General features: G+C 38.2%; 1 protein-coding gene across 7 annotated transcripts in view; it reads left to right on the top strand.

Annotated features, from left to right (window-relative positions):
- Positions 1–2,536: 2,536 nt before the first annotated feature.
- TAF1A (TATA-box binding protein associated factor, RNA polymerase I subunit A) overlaps positions 2,537–18,205 on the top strand; it is a 36,822-nt gene continuing 21,153 nt past the window's right edge. Inside the window, exons 1-7 of one of the 7 annotated variants that reach the window (XM_079929505.1) lie at positions 2,557–2,653; positions 2,992–3,164; positions 3,790–3,811; positions 4,059–4,191; positions 8,087–8,256; positions 12,527–12,640; positions 17,745–17,943. In XM_079929505.1, coding sequence (XP_079785631.1) covers positions 4,071–4,191; positions 8,087–8,256; positions 12,527–12,640; positions 17,745–17,943 — 604 coding nt within the window. In that variant the 5' untranslated portion in view covers positions 2,557–2,653; positions 2,992–3,164; positions 3,790–3,811; positions 4,059–4,070. Of the gene's footprint in view, positions 2,654–2,991; positions 3,812–3,982; positions 4,192–8,063; positions 8,257–12,526; positions 12,641–17,744; positions 17,944–18,205 lie in introns of those variants that run through there. The other 6 variants (XM_079929506.1, XM_079929503.1, XM_079929507.1 and 3 more) reach the window with 6 other exon arrangements.

The following is an 18,205-nucleotide window of genomic DNA, read 5'->3' as shown; positions in this document are numbered from 1 at the left end:
ACTAAGATCCCACAAGCTGCGAGGTGGGGCAGTAAAAAAAATATTGTAATTAAGTAAATATACATCATCTTCATGATGGCTGATCTCATTTACCCCTTATAACCAGGTTTCTCCACAATAGAACGGAGTTACTCCTCGGCATTAACAGCTACCAGTTGTATGTTAAAGCACCCAGGAGAAGCAATATAGTCAGTGACTACGATAATGATTGAGATGTATGATGATACCAGTAATTATTTTTAGTATAGATATCTTTTGGATACAACAATCATCACTAATATGATCATGTATCTTTAAAATTTTATGTATGTATGTATACTAATCGAATCTGTTGTGAGCATAAACATTACTTGGTACTCTAGAGCAACTGTTGGCAAACTATGGCCAATAGGCCAAATCCAGCCTGCCACCTGTTTTTGTAAATAAAGTTCTATTAGAACACAGACATTCTCATTCACTTACATTTATCTATGACTGCTTCTGTGCGGCAACAGGAGTTAAATAGTAGTGGTGATAGAGAGACTGTATCACCCAGAGTCTAAAATATTTACTGTCTCTTTAGAGAAAGAGTTTGTTGACCCCTGCTGCAGATTGTAAGCTAAAGGTCAGCAAAAAACCTACACAAATGATTTTTCTTTTATGGCGAGAATGAATTTTATGGAATGAGATCAAGGAGCTGTTAGTTGTCTTGGGCCAAGGTCTCTTCCTTATAGAGGAGCATTTAGGACTGGAAATCTTGACACTGTCTCATGTCAGAGGTGAGAAAACCTGGTGAAGTTCATTTTAATGAGATTTAAGAAGTATCTCTTCTAGAGAATTTTCAGGTGAATCTAATCTTTCTAATTGGTGTCTGAAACTATTAGATTGCAGGGAATCTAATAAAGCTTCACGGGAATAACTGAAAGGTTTGTGGGAATAATATTGTCTAAATAAGAGTTTGCAGTTTTAAAAAAAATGTAATTCATCATGTTAAGTTGCTCTTTGGCACAATGCAATTGTAAGAACATCTTTTTGTTCCTTAGAACATGTTTTCGCTTAGATTGGAATCTAGAAGTCTTTGGTATGCTTTGCTTTGTTTTATGTTTGCATTTTTGTCATGCCATTTCTTTTTTTTAAATCTTGTTTATGCTATCGGTAGTATAGTCATTTTCTCTTTACTCTCTTCTCTCCAACACATTTTCTACCAGAATTGTACCATGGAAAATGAAAGAGGTAGGTAGAGCACAGAAGGATATCAATGTTAGTTCTTAACTTTCTGTCTTTTGTCTACTGTTGTCTACAGTTGTCTGATAATGTTAAGGTAAATCGGAAAAATCTTCCCCACATGAATTTCTAGCCAGATAAAATCCATTCTAGCTTGGCTTTGGTGAAATTATACTTCATAGCAAGGGAAGAAATGTAGCCAGACCAAACCTTTATACTAGAAAAGTATGGCTATATTATTTTCTGTGTGTCCTCTTGGACCACAACTGTCATTTATCAGCCTTGCCTGTGGAGTTAGAGCAGGGGCTTGAGTGAGACCAAGGATTTATGACACAAAAAGCAGCAGGAGAATTTTTCTCACAAGCCCATAGCTACTGCACAGTATTTATGAAGACAACATATAATCAAGTATTTCAGCATTTTAAGGAATCCCTGTACAAACTCTCACTAGACCCTTTAATCACCTGTACAATATTGTGATTCTGCTCAAATGCTTCACTTTCAGGGCAGGGGAAACTCAAAAGATTCCTGTGGGAGCCCATGCCATTATTTGTGCAGCCTTAGTTATGAACAAAACTCTTGTAATGACTTTAAAGCTGCTTCTCTTTAACTTTCACTACTTAGTCCGAGTTCCGTTCTCTGATGCTACGAAAAAAGTCTTACTCTTCCTTCACAGATGAACCCCCAAATTTTGGAAATATTGTGTTCCAACGAGTCTCTGCTTTTCCAGGATCATCTTCCCTAGAGCCCCTCAATTTCCCCTCATTTCACATTTAACCATCTTACTTTCAACCCTTATTTCATAAGTTCGTCAACGTTCCTCATGAAAAGTGACTCCAGACCAGTGCACAGAACCACTGCCGCTGAGAAGGAAAAGATATTTTCGTCCAAATTTTGGGGAAGCAGTCAGGGTCATTTAAATTCAAAGCTAAACCTTTAATGAAAAAGAAAAAAGATTTCAAGGAAGCAATTAACAGGCTATGCAGAGATTTATCTTGTTAGGGCCACGAGCCGCGCCTCCGAGGCTCGCTGCTCGCGCCAGCAAGCCAAGCAGTAACTGAAAGGTCGTCGTACAGGGAACTACTCGGGCAAAGTGACATTCTGCTATTTGGACTGTTACCCTCATCCAGCGGACCTCACGTTGCATTAATCTTCATTTGCAATTAAAGTCTCCCACTTCTTTCCGCTCAGACAGATTAAGATGTACACCTGGGTCCAATCCAATGGGAAGGAGGCTGTACACGGCCACTTCCGGGTCACTTCCGGGTCGAGGCGCCTCCAGCGTCCAATCGGGAGTTAGGGGCGGGGCTGCGCCTGCGCGCCGCCGGAACGCCGGGGTCAGGTGTTGCACTTTCGCTCTCAAGTCGCTAACTGCGTGAGAGTTTGCCCACGCTCGTCCGGAGTCTGGAGACTGAGTTTGGTGTCGCAGAAGAACTCTGGCTTTAGTCAGGTAAGTCCCGCGGTTGTCTTCCACCTCATTGCCTGCGTTCACAGTGGAACGGGAATGGCTGTAGTAGGATTCACCTGTGTTCTCCTCATATTTTCTCCTGATCCTCTGAAACCTTGAGTTCTGAGGGCGAGCCTGGAGGGGTGGGGCAGCTTTGGTTACCGTGACAACTGCAAGACACCAGTTTAGGCCTTGAGAATTTGGGAAGGGAGAGCTTCTTCTGGAATGACTCCTTAAAATACGTGTGAGTCGGGTTCAAACTCAAGTGTTATTTCAAATTCTGTGCTCGTAACCACAGAATTTGATTGTTGTTTGTTTGTTTGTTTTTTTGCGGTACGCAGGCCTCTCACTGTTGTGGCCTCTCCCGTTGCGGAGTACAGGCTTCGGACGCGCAGGCTCAGCGGCCATGACTCACGGGCCTAGCCGCTCCGCGGCATGTGGGATCTTCCCGGACCGGGGCACGAACCCGTGTCCCCTGCATCGGCAGGCGGACTCTCAACCACTCCGCCACTAGGGAAGCCCCAGAATTTGATTTTGAAAGGTTTATTCGGGTTGTGATGTAGAGAAGCCAAATTTGAGGCAGGGTAATTAGTTAGAAAGCTAATGTAGCAATTTAGACACAGTTTGAAGGTGTCCCGAGCCAGGGGAGTGGTGTAGAGTTGCGGAGCAGAGAGAAGATAGGAGAAGTACTAGCAGGTAGTACTAGCAGGACCTAATAATCAATTGGATATGTGGAAGGAGGGAGAGGGGTCCTGAGCATCTGGACGGTTAACTCCAAACTCAGCTTGGCACAAGGTTGTTTTTGTAGATTCTTTTCCCGCCATCTGCTTTCCGCCCCCCTCCTCCACGCACACCCCAAACTCTGTACATGCCAAGTGTGTTTGATGTTCTAGTTACCAGAATATTGTCCTCACCTTTTTGTGACACTGAGCCAGGTTACATAGTTTCACTGAGCCCTTCAGTTTTTTTCAGCATGAAAATGGAAGAAAGTAATACCACTTACTTCCGGATTTCTGTAAGGATTAAATTAGATACTTTGTAGCCCTGGTGTATAGGAAGGGCCCAATAAATGTTAACTACTACTGTTATTATTTGTCATATTGTTTTATTATACATTATTTTGATGTTTCTTCCCCTAGATGACTCTTTTTAACTTAAAAGGTTAGTATCTTATCTATCTTTGTATCTTCTTGAAATATAGTAGTAGTTGCAGTTGTCTTTTTTTTTAAATGGGTCATTGATTTTGGCTGCTGCTGACATAATTAAATTCATTTCTTACTTTAAAGGAACTACCAGGTACAATTAGTTTTGTTGATCATTGATATTTATTAGATAAAAGATGGCTGTCTTTCTGTATAACTGAGAAGCCTGTGGATTAAGATGTACAAAAAGTAACTGATATTCTCAGTCTGGAATAGGTATGAGTGATTTCAGTGAAGAATTGATAAGGCCCACAACAGAGGATGAACAGGGGGAACCGCGTGCGCCCTCTGGTACAGGGATGTGTTTTCCTTGGCTCCAAAAGCATATAGAAACCATAGGTAAGTAAAATCACATATAACCATTTCAGCTCTAATGCAAGGAGATGATAAGATTCAATATGGATACAAAAATGGATAACCAAGCTGGTTCAACTTTCAAAATAAGAATGTATGAGGATTTTTTTTTAGGCTGTTAATAAAAAAGAAATAATAAAAATAGATTCTTTTTTTCTTTTAGAATTCTTTTCCTTTGAATTAATAACAGTCTGTATTACGATAGATACACTTTTTTCCCCCCAATAATACTTACTGAGCATTTATTATATCCCTGGCATTGGTTAAATATTGGGGATACATAGTTGAAGAAGATATGATCTCTACCACTGAGGAGTACATACCAGAAGTTTCTGTTGAATTGCATTGAAATAAGCCCTAACAGAATTGATCTATAATAGATTTCAAGAAAGGAATATTTTCTTCTATTTTCATCTAATGTAGAAATAAACAAGTTTTTCTATGGAATAAATTCCTTATCAGAATATATAAAAGAAGCAGTTGTCTGTATGTTGGCATGTTGGGTCGTGTAGTCCTGGGAATACATTTGAACCAGCACTTTTCTAATTGCCCACAAATATATCTTTCTTAGCCTGGCTTTCTTTCCCCTTGACTGAGATTCCCTGGCTCCTAGAGTTTAGCTCTTATTTCTTTATTTTTTAATCTAAATACCATCTCATTTAATTATCTCAGTAAATTAATCCTCAGTAAATCTATGTGCTAGGCATTTTAGAGATGAGGGAACTGAACTTCAGAAGAAGTTAAAATTCTTAATGCCGGTATCAGGAGTCAAATCTAGGCCTATCTGATCTCAAAGCCTACATTGAGATACATATATTGAAAAAAGGGATAATATATGTAAAGTGCCTAGCATAGAGCCTCATGCATAGTGAGTGTTGAAAAATAATAGTTTACTTCCTCTTTCCTCATTTTATTTTTGCTGAATTAATGTACATGGTTTGAGCCAGGTTTGAATGAATGGTACTTCAGAGGGGATGCTACCACACCCCTTGTAGGGAACTAGTAATCTAAAGTTTCTGCTAGTTTTAAGGCATACCTGGGCATGTGTCTGTCACCAGTGTTCTATAGAGAGCTTGAGTCAGTCCACAAACAAGTAGGTTTAAGACCAGAATTTACATGCTTAGACATGTTTTATATATTACAGATAGCCTGTTAAACCCCAAGTACTTCCTGTCTGCAATGAGACTATAGTTGCAGGTAATATTGACATTGTAGTGGTAATTAACCATAACAGGAAAACACAATTGCCTAACAGTTATTTATATTTTATTCTCTTAAATTTCTTTTGGCGTTTTGAAGGGTGTGTCCCCTAGAATAAAAACTTTGAAGGTGGGCACCAATCTGGAATAAAGCTGTATGTTGAGCACTTAGAATAGTGCTTGGCTGTGGTAGTGCTCAAAAAATATTCGTTGACAGGCTGACAAGTTTCCAGGTTATTTCAAGGAAATTAGAAATTAGGTTGATGGCACTGGTTCTTTATTGTACCTCATTCCATCAAATTTATTTTCCTTGACAGTTATTCTTAAAGTTTATCAGCAACAAATAAGATTATCTTTTGCTCACAAAGGGTGAAATGAGAGCTACTCTGAGGTAATTAGGCTCAGCTGGAAGACAGGAGGGGAATTTTCCAAGGATTTATGTATCCTAGTCTAAAGTTGATTTCCAGTTTGAGCTGTGAAAACTTGAGAGGTAGAAGGGAGTCTGGCCTGAGATCAGTTTTCCTTTAGGTGAATAACCGAGGTTTTAGGGAAGAGGTATTTTGTCACTTTCTTGGCCTAGCTGCCTGGTGTTGCTGCTGATACTGGGAGTTTGGGTGTAGATCCTGTTAAATGCAGCTTCTAATTCAGAGAGGTGGGTGGGACATAGTATTCTGCATTTCTAATAAGCTCCCTGGGGATACTAAGACTACATCAGGATCCCCAGGTGATTTGTATGTACATTTAAAAAGTTTGAAAAGCACTGGTCAAGAGAAATAGTCTTTGGGACTTCCCTGGTGGTCCAGCCGTTAAGACTCTGTGCTCCCAATGCAGGGGCCCCTGGTTTGATCCCTGGTCAGGGAATTAGATCCTGCATGCGGCAACTAAAAGATCTGGCACACAGCAACTGAAGATCCCGCGTGCTGCAATGAAGATGCCGCATGCCACTACTAAGACCCGGCACAGCCAAATAAATAAATAAATAAATATTTAAGGGAAAAAAAAAAAGATATAGTATTCTACTTTTTTTTCCCCTGAAGAATTAGGTACTATCTTGCACAGTTCTAAGGTGCCATCTAAAACTTGTATCATAAGTTTGAGAGTTGCAAAAGGCATAATTTTCGGCATATATTGGCACTTTTAAATGAAATTATCATGTGACTTAAAAAAATAATTTGGTGGAATCTAAATAATATAGGGATGTGATACCTTTATCATCCATTTAGTATTTATGAAAAAGCTTTTAATAGATGGAAATTTTATATTGTTCCTTTTTCTTTTATACTTTTATTCTTGCCATAAAGTATGTATCTACATTTAATTAATTTTTGCTAATATCCTGTAAGGTTTTAAGTATTAAAATCTCTTCTGATTGAGAAATCATTGTAATTGATTTTTGTACCCACCGAATCAAAATAACATAAGTAGTGTTACAAGTTTTGTTAAATTTTAAGTATTAAAGGTAAATTTTTATTGCTTATTTATCTCAATAAAATGGGTAAGGTTATCACTTTTTTCCAGTTCTTATATCTGTGGATGAATATTACGTATTCCTAGAATGAGGAAAGATTTAGCTTCAATTCTACCGTATTTTGTTTTAATTGGTGGAAATTCTGAGAAAGTTTAGTCACATAAGTAACTAGCTGGCAATGAATGAGTTTAATTATAGCAATGTATCAGGTCTTTGGATTCCTTCTGAATTATTTATGAAAAAATTACATAGTGATCTAAAATAAAAAATTATTAGGTTCTCCTACAGTTTTGATAAGCAAAGAATTAAAAATCACCTGACTTGCAAATGGATGTGTTAGAGTCGTTCACTTTCTCAACACTCAACACCTGTATTTTCACCTTAAGGTAAAATATGATTTTGATCATGAAGCCTCGTGTATAGGCACAGTTTCCTAGGAGATCAACTTTAGGAAAGAGTGTGTGAGAAAGTTGAAGATCTGCAAGTTGATTGCTGTAAAACTATCTTTGCATGGTACTTATTAGTCTCTGTGTACTCCCAGGGGTGAGGGTACCCCAAATGGAAGACGGCTGGCCTGTACGCGTCTTTAGTAGCGTGGGAAGAGAAGAGGTGGCAATATGCCACCTGTTACTCATAACCGGGGTTGTAACTAAGCACAAATATTCTTAACAAGAGGATTGTCAGTACTTTAGAGATATAAATGCCAATGTCTACAGTTATTATAATCTCATTTGCATTTACACCATTGAGTTACTGGGAACTCAGTCCTTAAAAAATAAAAGTGCACCTCTTCGTGTTTTCAGAACATAGGTAGGTAAAAAAGACCATACTTTCCTAGGATGACCCTGATGATTTTTACCCATTCTAAATACTTGGGACTGTGCTTTTGGGGCCCTCTTTAAGAGATTCTTCCCAGATTGTTTAGTGCAAGGATGAAAGGACAGTTGAATCAGATTTGAAGGATCTGGTGATCTCGGTAGCCCAAGAATGTCAAATTAGACATCTTCTAATTAGACATTTTTTTCATTTGCTAAAACTAGTTAAAATGGGTGGAAGAGTTTGTTTCAAATGGAAACAGCTTTGGAATTGGGGATGGGTTGGGTTAAGTAATACCTACTGCTCTACTTGTTAAAACTATGCTTATCAGAAATGTTTCTTGAATTGTTGATTTGTGGTCACTGTGGGTCAAGACTCTCCTCTTTAACCCTGATAGCGACTGGAGGAAAACAGGAGAAGGATTTTGCTCAGACAACAAGTGCTTGTTTAAGTCTTATCCAAGAAGCTCTGCTGAAGCACCAGTGGCAGCGAGCTGCAGAATACATGCACAGTTACTTTCAGATCTTGGAAGATTCAGATAGCAACAAGAGACAGATTGCACCGGAGGTAAGTAAGGTCTGAGTCCGCTGGAAGATAGGACAGAATCCTGGGAGTTTTCTGCCTTTTGAACTTCACCCAGAATAGCTTTTGCTATTGATTGATTTTACTAAAAGCTACTAAAAGTGGTTTTGGGTAGAAAGTTTGTATGAGGACGTTTTTTTTGCACACTTCTTTTTCCTATTATCATTTTAAAGGAGACAAATATAGTTTTAAATCTGAATTTTCAGATTCCCCAATACTCATTCATTTAAATAATTCTTTCCCTGTGTCCTTATTTTCCCCTTTCTGTAGGACGTTCCCCATCTTCAAGCAAACATGTTGTTATTTCTCCCATTTAGCATCATCTCTTGACCCCTACTTCTTCCACAGGCTGTGCCCCATTTCTCCATTCTGCCTTTCAGCAAAACTCCTTGAGAGAGTTGTGTGTACCCGTCCATTCCAAACCCTTTCCAGTTAGACTACCCACCAGCCATCACCATTTTTACCAAGTTGCTTTGTCAAGGTCAATAGTGATCTCCATGTTGCTGAATCCAGTGGCAGATTCTCAGTGCTCATCTAACTTGATCTGTCAGCAATATTAAACATAGTAGATCATTCCCTCCTGTGTGACATAGCTTCTTTGTCTGGCTTCCAGGATGCAGTACTCTCAGTTTTTTCTCCTGCCTCACTGGCCATTCCTCAGTCTCCTTTTCTGATTGCTCCTCTTCTCCTTTGCTTTCTGACGTGGGATTACCCACGAACTCTAACCCTTAGTTGTTATCGTTATCTGAACTCACTCTTGATGATCTCATTCAGTTTCATAGCCTTACGTTCAGTCTGCGTGCTGACGATCCCCAATTGTGTATCTGGGGTCCTGACATCTCTCTTCAAGTCCAGATTTCTGTATCCAACTGTCTTCTCAGCGTCACCTCTTGATGTCTAATATCAGCTAGTATGGTATGTCATATCATAGTAACATATCTAAACTAGCTCTTCTGATATTCCCTGTCCAGCCTAATTTTCCTCATCTCAGATGACATTTCCTTTATGTATCTAATTGCGAGGGCCAAACACTGGGGTGTTTTTTCTTTTATACCCCATATCCAAACCATCAGAAAACCTTGTTAGCTCTACTTTGAAAGCACGCTCCCTGCATTTTGAGTACTTCTCACCTCCATTGCTGCGCCTGGCCTCAAGTCCCTCTCACCTCACTTAGATGACTTCTTGCCCTCCCCCACGCCCGCAGTCTATTTTAAGCATAACCAGACTGATCCTTTTATTGAGATATATTAACACACCATACAACTTGCCCATTTAAATTGAACAGTTCAGTTCAGTTGCACAGAGATGTGCAACCATTACGGCAATCTAAATTTAGAACAGTTTTTGTCTTGCCCAGAAGATACCCTGTACCCACTTGTAGTTGCTCCTTTCCAACCCCCAGCCCCTGGCAACCACTTATCTACTTTCTATTCTGGACATTTCATATAAATGGAATCATATAGCATATGGCTTTTTGTGAATGAATTCTTTCACTGAACATAATGTTTTCAAGCCTTTCCATATTGTAGCATATTAGTACATCATTTCTTTTTACTGCAAAATAATATTCCAGTGTATGGCTTTATCTCATTTTATGTATCAATTCATCAGTTTTTAGACATTTGGGTAGTTTCCACTTTTGGTTACTATGAATAATGCTGCTTTGAACATTTATGTACAAGTTTTTTTTTTTTTTATGTACAAGTTTTTGTATGGATGTTTGTTGTAATTTCTCTTGGGTGTATACCTAGGAGTGGCATTGCTGGAGCATAAAATACATGTAACCTCTTAAGGAACCACTAGACTGTTTTCCAGAGTGACTGCACCATTTTACGTTCCCACCAGCCATATACGAGGGTCCCAACATCCCTACATCCTCGCCAACCGTATTATTGTCTGTCTTCTTGATATCTCATTGTAGCTTTGGTTGGCATTTTCCTAATGATTAATGATGCAGCATAGTCCTTTTTTTTTTTTTTGCGGTATGCGGGCTTCTCACTGTTGTGGCCTCTCCTGTCGCGGAGCACAGGCTCCGGATGCACAGGCTCAGCGGCCATGGCTCACGGGCCCAGCCGCTCCGCGGCATGTGGGATCTTCCCAGACCGGAGCATGAACCCATGTCCCCTGCATCGGCAGGCAGACTCTCAACCACTGCGCCACCAGGGAAGCCCAGCATAGTCCTTTTAAAACATAAGTCAAATCATGTCACTCCTCTGCTGAAAACACTGCAGTGTCTTCCCATTTCAGTCAGAGTAAGAGCCAGAGTCCTTCTGATTGCCTGCAAGTTCTCTATGCTCTGCCCACTCCCTTTCCCCCTTTGACATCATCTCCTATTACTGTCCAACTTGCTTTTCCTTCTCCAAACTCACTGGCCTCCTTGCTCTTCCTTAAACAACCATACTCCTTCCTGATTGCCTTTGCCTTTGCTATTTCTTTTACCTAGGAAGGTCTTTCTTCAGATATCACTATGGTCACCCTCCTTCAAGTCACACCTTCAGTGAGCCCTACCTTGACTATTTAAAATTGTAACTGGGGCTTCCCTGGTGGTGCAGTGGTTAAGAATCCCCCTGCCAATGCTGGGGACACGGGTTCGAGTCTTGGTCCGGGAAGATCCCACATGCCGTGGAGCAAGCCCATGTGCCACAACTACTGAGCCTATGCTCCAGAGCCCGCGAGCCACTACTGAAACTCGCGTGCCTAGAGCCCGTGCTCCGCAACAAGAGCAGCCACCGCAATGAGAAGCCTGCGCACCACAATGAAGAGAGCCACCGCTCACCGCAACTAGAGAAAGCCTGTGCGCAGGAACGAAGACCCAATGCAGCCAAAAATAAATAAATAAATAAATAAAATAAAATTGCAACTGCACACCAACCCCCTTCACTTTCCAGCTGGCACTCCTGATCCCTTTATCCTGCTTCATTCTTTTCCCATAATACTTGCCAATTTAATTATTATATTTCTTGGTTATTGTCAGTCTCTCTACAATAGAATGTAAATTCCACAAGGGCAAGGATCTAGAACAGTGCCTGGCACATATTGTTAAATTTATTCTGTAAAAGACAGTTTATCCACAAATAACTTCACATGAATATCTCAAGTAGCTTTTACTATTACAGTAACCATTGCATCAGTTAGATATTTAATAGAGCCAAAAAATATTAAAGAAAAAAATTTAACCATTGATTGAAAGTTTAGTAATGGACTAAAGTTATATAGATTTGTAAAACATTGGGCAAGTTACAGTCTCTTTTGGTCCAGAGTTTGTTTTACAAAATGAAAGAATTAAATCAGTGGTTTCCAGACACTTGTTTGGGCTCTGTTTAAATCACATAGGGCTTTTGTTTAAAATATAGATTCCTGTGCTGCACTCCAGTTCTACTGAACTGAAGTCTGAATCCCTAGAATATTTATTTTTAAGTGGTGTCCCGGGTAATTCTTACATACAACAAGGTTTAAGAACCACTGTGATAGGATAATCTCCACATTTTCTTTAAGCATCAAAATACTGCAATTTGGTGTTCTGTAAATGAAATCTTGGTCTTTCTGAGTTGGGAAGATGAGTATTAGGATTACACAAAACAATCAGTATGTATGTTCAGAGAAAGAATTGATTTAAAATCCACTTAAATTTACTTTGAAGTCACTATTATTGAAGTACTTTAAATTGGGGTAAGAGAATAGACCATGCAAAAGAAGAGCTCCAAGTTCTGTCACCAAAGTTTTGGTGGTCTGGGGTGAAAATATTTTTATTAAAATTTGTCCATAGCTGATGAAAATTCTTAAATTGGAGCTCTAAATATAGTCTAAATATAGTCAATAGTTGTAGATACTTGATAGGATCTCAAGAAACATCTAGTCCATAGCTCTCATTTGGTAGATAATAAAGATGAGGCTGAGAGCAGTGAAGAAGCCAATATTAATAGAACCCAAGTTTTCTGACATTAATATTCTTCCTGCTATACTAGTTAAAAATGTTATTTTCAATATGTATCTTAACTGCTTACCTTCTTTAGACTACTAACTACTATTATAGTTACTTGGTATTTTCACTTAATCAGCAGAAAAGATTTTTAGCCCATAAGATATAATATTAGTTTCACTGGGTAAAGTACAGTAAAATGTTGACGGTAGTGGTGTCTAGAAAAAGGAACTATAGGTGGTTTTTTAACACTGTAATCAGTGTTAAAATCAGCTTTCTTAGATATTGGTTAAGGCAAGGATTTTACAGTTTTGTTAGTAATTTCTGTTTTGACAGATTATTTGGAGGCTTGGAAGTGAAATTCTTTATTATCATCCCAAAAGCAGTGTGGAGACTTTCAATACCTTTGCTGACCGGATGAAAAATATTGGTGTCATGAATTACTTGAAGGTGAGTATATAGGTTTTGTGAATTTACATCTGGGGCATTCATTTCTAAAACTGCTAGTCTCAGTGATGAGGTAGGTAATGTAAAAAGCATGAGAAACGGGGTAAGACACCTGGGTCAATAAGAGAAGCTGAAAGAAAGCAGCATCGTGAGAACCATTTACTTTTCCATTTCCTGTTGCCTACCACGTTGTCTGAGTGAAAGTATCTTCTCTTTGTGTATCTCTGGCTGCCAGAATCAGTCCTTCAGAGGTGGCAGTTGTGCTTCATTATGATGATGGGCCAAATTCTAATATGTTTACTTAAGTCAGTTGAGATCTCTGAGAATTGACGCTTTTGGAAAAGGGAAACAGCTAAACAAATTGGGAATTTGAATACTTGAGAAAAAAATTGTTTCCAGCTTTGTTGAGATATAATTGACATATATCATGTAAGTTTAAGGTGTAAAATGTGATGATTTGATGCATGGATATATTGCCAAATGTTTACCATAATGAGGTTAGTTAATGCCTCCATCCCCTCACATAACTACCATTTTGTTGTTGTTGTTATGGTGAGAATGTTAAAGCTCTATCCTCATAGCAGTTTTCAAGTTAACAGTGCTATAGTCACCATGCTGTACATTAGAGCCTCAAACTTACTCATCTTATGATTGAAAGTTTGTGTCCTTTGACCAACATTTCTCCATTTCTCCACCCCTCAGCCTGTGGCCAGCATTTTACTCTCTTTCTATGGGTCGGATGTTTGTAGATTCCACATAAAAATGAGATCATACAATATTACAATTTTCTGTCTGACTTATTTCACTAAGCATAATGCCCTCAGAGCCCATCCATGTAGTCACAAATGGCAATATTCTTTTGTGTGGCTGAATAATATTCCATCATGTGTGTGTGCGTGTGTGTGTGTGTGTGTGTGTAACATTTTCCTTATCCATTCTTCCATCAGTGCTCCATCAGTGCTTCCATGTCTGGGCTTTTGTGAATAGTGCTGCAGTGAACATGGGAGTGCAGATATCTTGTCGAGATAGTGATTTCACCTTTGGATATATATGCAGAAGTGGATTGCTGACTCATATGGTAGATCTATTTTTAATTTGTTTGAGGAACCTCCATACCATTCTGCATAGTGGCTGGACACTTTACATCCTGAAGAGAATGTACACCAGCAGTATACAAAGGTTCCTGTTTATCCACATCCTCACCAACACTTGTTATCTCTTGTCTTTTTGATGCTAGCCATTCTGACAGGTGTGAGGTGATGTCTCATTGTAGTTTTGATTTGTATTTCCCTGACAGTGATGTTGAGCACCTTTTCATGTGCTTGTTGGCCATTTGTGTATCTTCTTTGGAAAAATGGCTATTCAAGTCCTCTGCCCATTTTTAATTGTAATGTGTTTTTTGTTGTGTTTGCTATTGAGTTGTATGAATTCTTTATATATTTTGGGTATTAACCCCTTATCAGATACTTGATTTGCAAATATTCTCTCCTATTCAGTAGGCTGCATTTTCATTTTGTTGATGGTTTCCTTTGCTGTGCAGAAGCTTTTTAGTTTGATGTAGTCCCACTTGTTTATTCTTGCTTTTATTGCTTGTACTTTTTGTGTCACACCCTAAAAAATCATTGCCAAGACCAATATCAAGGAATTTTTTTCTCTATTTTCTTCTAAGAGTTTTATAGTTTCAGATCTTACCTTTAAGTCCTTAATCCATTTTGAGTTAATTTTTGTGAGTGGTGTAAGTTAGGGGTCCAGTTTCATTCTTTTGCATGTAAATATCTAGTTTTCCCAACAACATTCATTGAAGAGACTGTCCTTTGCCCTTTGAGTATTCTTGGCTTCCTTGTCAAATATTAGGTGACGATACATGGATGGGTTTATTTCTGGACTCCCAGTTCTGTTCCACTTGTCTGATGTGTCTGTTTTTATGCCAGTACCATCCTGTTTTGATTACTGTAGCTTGGTAATATAGATTGAAATCAGGAAATGTGATACCTGTAGCTTTGTTCTTTCTCAAGGTTGTTTTGGCTATTCAGGGTCTTTTGTGGTTCCATACAAATTGTAGGATTATTTTTTTCTATTTTTGTAAAAAATGCCATTGGTATTTTGATAGGGATTGCATTGAATCTACAGATTGCTTTAGGTAGTAAGGACATTTTCACAATATTGACTCTTCTGATCCATGTGTGAAAATGTTTCAATGTTTCTAATGTTTAGGTGGAACTTTCTCCTTTAATAAAAGCCTTATCCAAAAGAATTGACACACTCCAAAATGTTATGACATCTCCCTCTCTCTGGTATATATGAGACTAAAAGCACTTTCTCAATAAAATTTTTAAATGCTTTGCTTTTTAATTTTTTTCAGTGTCTCCAAACAAAGTTTTATTGGAACATTGCCACACCCATTCATCTCCATATTGTCAGTAGCTGCTTTTAGTAGGACAATGGCAGAGTTGTGATAGAGACCATATGGCCTGCAAAGCCTAAAATATTTACCCTCTGGTTTTTTTGTTTTTACTTTTCCTATTTTCCAAATATTTTTATATTGCTGTAAAATATGTATAACATAAAATGTGGTATTCTAGCCATTTTTAAGTGTGTAATTCAGTGGCATTAATTACATTCACATTGTTGTGTAACCCTCACTAGTATTTCCAAAACTTTTGCATCACCCCAAATAGAAACTCTGTACCCATTAAGCAATAACTCCTCATTCCCTCCTCCTCCCAGGCCCTGGTAACCTCCGATCTGTTTTCTGTGTCTATGCATTTGCCTATTCTAGGTATTTCATATAAGTGGAATTGTATAATATATGTCCTTTTATGTTCTGCTGTTTTGCTTAGCGTAATGTTTTCAAGATTTATCCATGTGTTGGCATGTATCAGACTTTATCCTTTTCTGTGGCTTAATACAATATAATATTCTATTGTATGTATCTGTGAAATTTTGTTTATCCTTTCATCTCTTGTTTGGTTGTTTCCACCTTTTGGCTATTGTGAATAACACTGCAGTGAACATTGGTGTGCAAGTATCTGTTTGAGTTCCTGCTTTCAATTCCTTTGGATATATACCTAGGACTAGAACTGCTGGATCGTATTTTTTGTCATATATACAAATACATATATTATATATATATATATATAAAGTATGTATGAACATATAATTCTATGTTTAACTTTTTTAGGACTCACCAAAGTGTTTCCCATAGTGGCTGTAGCATTTTATATTCCCACTGCTCTCTAATTTTGAAAAATGATTTTACCTAGTTTAGGATTCTTTTCAGATTTTATTAATTTAGGAAAAGTTTTTTGCTTCTTTTATGTGCCATGTTCTCCCTTATGATCTTATTTTCTGGTAGACCACATACATTACAAGTAGAAACTAAATGGAGGCAGCATATGGTTCTACTTTAGGAAGAATTTTGTAAGTGAACAATTGGAAAAAGGGAATAGTCTGCCTTGGTGTTGTGTGCTCCCATTTTCTTCTTTCAGGGAGAAACTGGATAGCCATTTGATTGGGGAGGGAAGGTAGAGTTTTAAGTAAATTATTGGCTAGATCCTTTTAAGCTCATGGAATCTATTCAGTTGAAGTAAAGAAACCTGAGAGGAGCCTTATTTCATACTCTGGAGTCTGAGGGTGGTAGTTAGGATAGGCAATAAAACATGTTTTGCTGTTAACAATTTTAAAAACACCTGCTGCTGTTTTCCAGACAATGTGCTAGCCGTGGTTCTTGCAGTAGGGGGAGACAGGCATGTAAATGGAATAAATGGTTATGGGTGCCATAGTAGAAGTGTACTGTACAGGGAGAAGACAAAGTGGAAAATGGTCGGCTCTCTGGAATTTTGGAAAGGGCTGGGATTGAATGAATAGGGGAGTCGGAAAAGAAAGAAGTGAGGCTTGAGATGAGTCTGATAAAGCTAGTGGGTATTCACAGTGCATACTGCGGGAAAGAGTAGTCTAGCATGGCAGGAGATAATAAAGAGTTTAATAGCTCTGTGTCTAATGCTTTAGTTACTCTAAAAATCATGTGGGTAGAAGCCAGGGGAAGCTGAACTCTGTGTGCCATTTCTAAGGAGCTTAGATTTTTATTCTATAGGCAATGGGAACTGTTGAAGGATTTTACACAAATGACTAATGAGATTTCCTTGGCGGTCACATGGAAGATGGATTAGCGGGGGCAGGATTAGAGACACCAGTTGAGAAATTATTACAGTAGTTTAAGATGAAGGTTTGAACTCTGACTCTGTTCAGATGATTAACTGTACTTCCCATTATTCTCCTCCTTAATGTCCTCCCTATTTGTATTACTCGTTCTTTGTGTAATTATTCTTTTTTTTTAATTGAAGTATAGTTGCTATATAATACTGTGTAAGTTACAGGTGTACAGTATAGTGATTTACAATTTTTAAAGCTTATACTCCATTTACAGTTATTGTAAAATATTGGCTATATTCCCTGTGTTGTACAATGTATCCTTGTAGCTTATCTTACACATATTAGTTTGTACCTCTTATTAAGATTACCACACCTATATTGCCCCTCCCTTCTGTGTGGAATTATTCTTATTGCTTCTCCTGTATCAGGCATACACTTTCCATTTGAACCAGTGCCATTCTTCAACACCCCTTATTAAGATGTTTTCTCTGAGTTTATAGAACATGTATAAAATAATTTATTGTCTGCTATGGGGTAAACTAGGTATTAGGTGGTATACAAATATATCATCTCACTTAATCCCCTTAATGCCCTTCAAAAAGGTTAATAATAATTGTTCCATATAAAAGAGGAGACTCACAAAGGGTGAGAGTAACTTACTCAGGTTTATGTAGCTTTAAAGTAGCATTTGAGCCTGGACTCTGTCTTCAACGTCCCTGTTCTTTTCACACTGCCTTCTGTTTGTAAGTTTATATAATTTAGTTCTCATTTACATAATGATAATTTTTCATTTGTCTTTCTGTTAGATTGAAATTTTTGATAATGAGGACAATATTGCTCCAACATTTGTGTCCTACCAAGGTCTTAGCCTGAATGTATCATATATTTACTGAGCTTTTTGACTAAGGGTTATCTAATGACCTATATGACGGTGGGCTTTTTCTTATTATTGCAGATCTCCTTACAACATGCATTATACCTTCTGCATCATGGTATGCTTGAGGATGCGAACAGAAATCTCAGCCAGGCAGAGACATGGCGATACGGTGAAAAGTCGTCTTCTCAGGAAGTGTTAATCAACCTTATTCAGGCCTATAAAGGGCTTTTGCAGTATTATATTTGGTCTAAAAAGAAGATGGAATTGTCTCAGCTTGGTGAGTGAATATGAGTAATAAGTAGTAAGACTGACTCAGAGGGACAGAAGGGGTCTGGAGGAGTAATCTAATTCCCCTACTTCCAAGCTTGGCTTTATCCAGATAGTACAGAGAACAGACATTTCTGTGGATGTAAAATTCTTGATCATCCTTTATAAAATTTCTGATATTTAAAAAAACTTTTCAGACATCAATTAGGTGATATATAGATTGAGTTCATGACCATTTTAGATTCACTGCTTTCTTAAACATGATTTCTACG

Source organism: Stenella coeruleoalba (assembly GCF_951394435.1).
Source record: "Stenella coeruleoalba genome assembly, chromosome: 1".
NCBI lineage: Eukaryota > Metazoa > Chordata > Mammalia > Artiodactyla > Delphinidae > Stenella > Stenella coeruleoalba.
The sequence above is the reverse complement of the archived record's forward strand: the minus strand, read 5'-3'. Positions and strand labels throughout refer to the sequence as shown.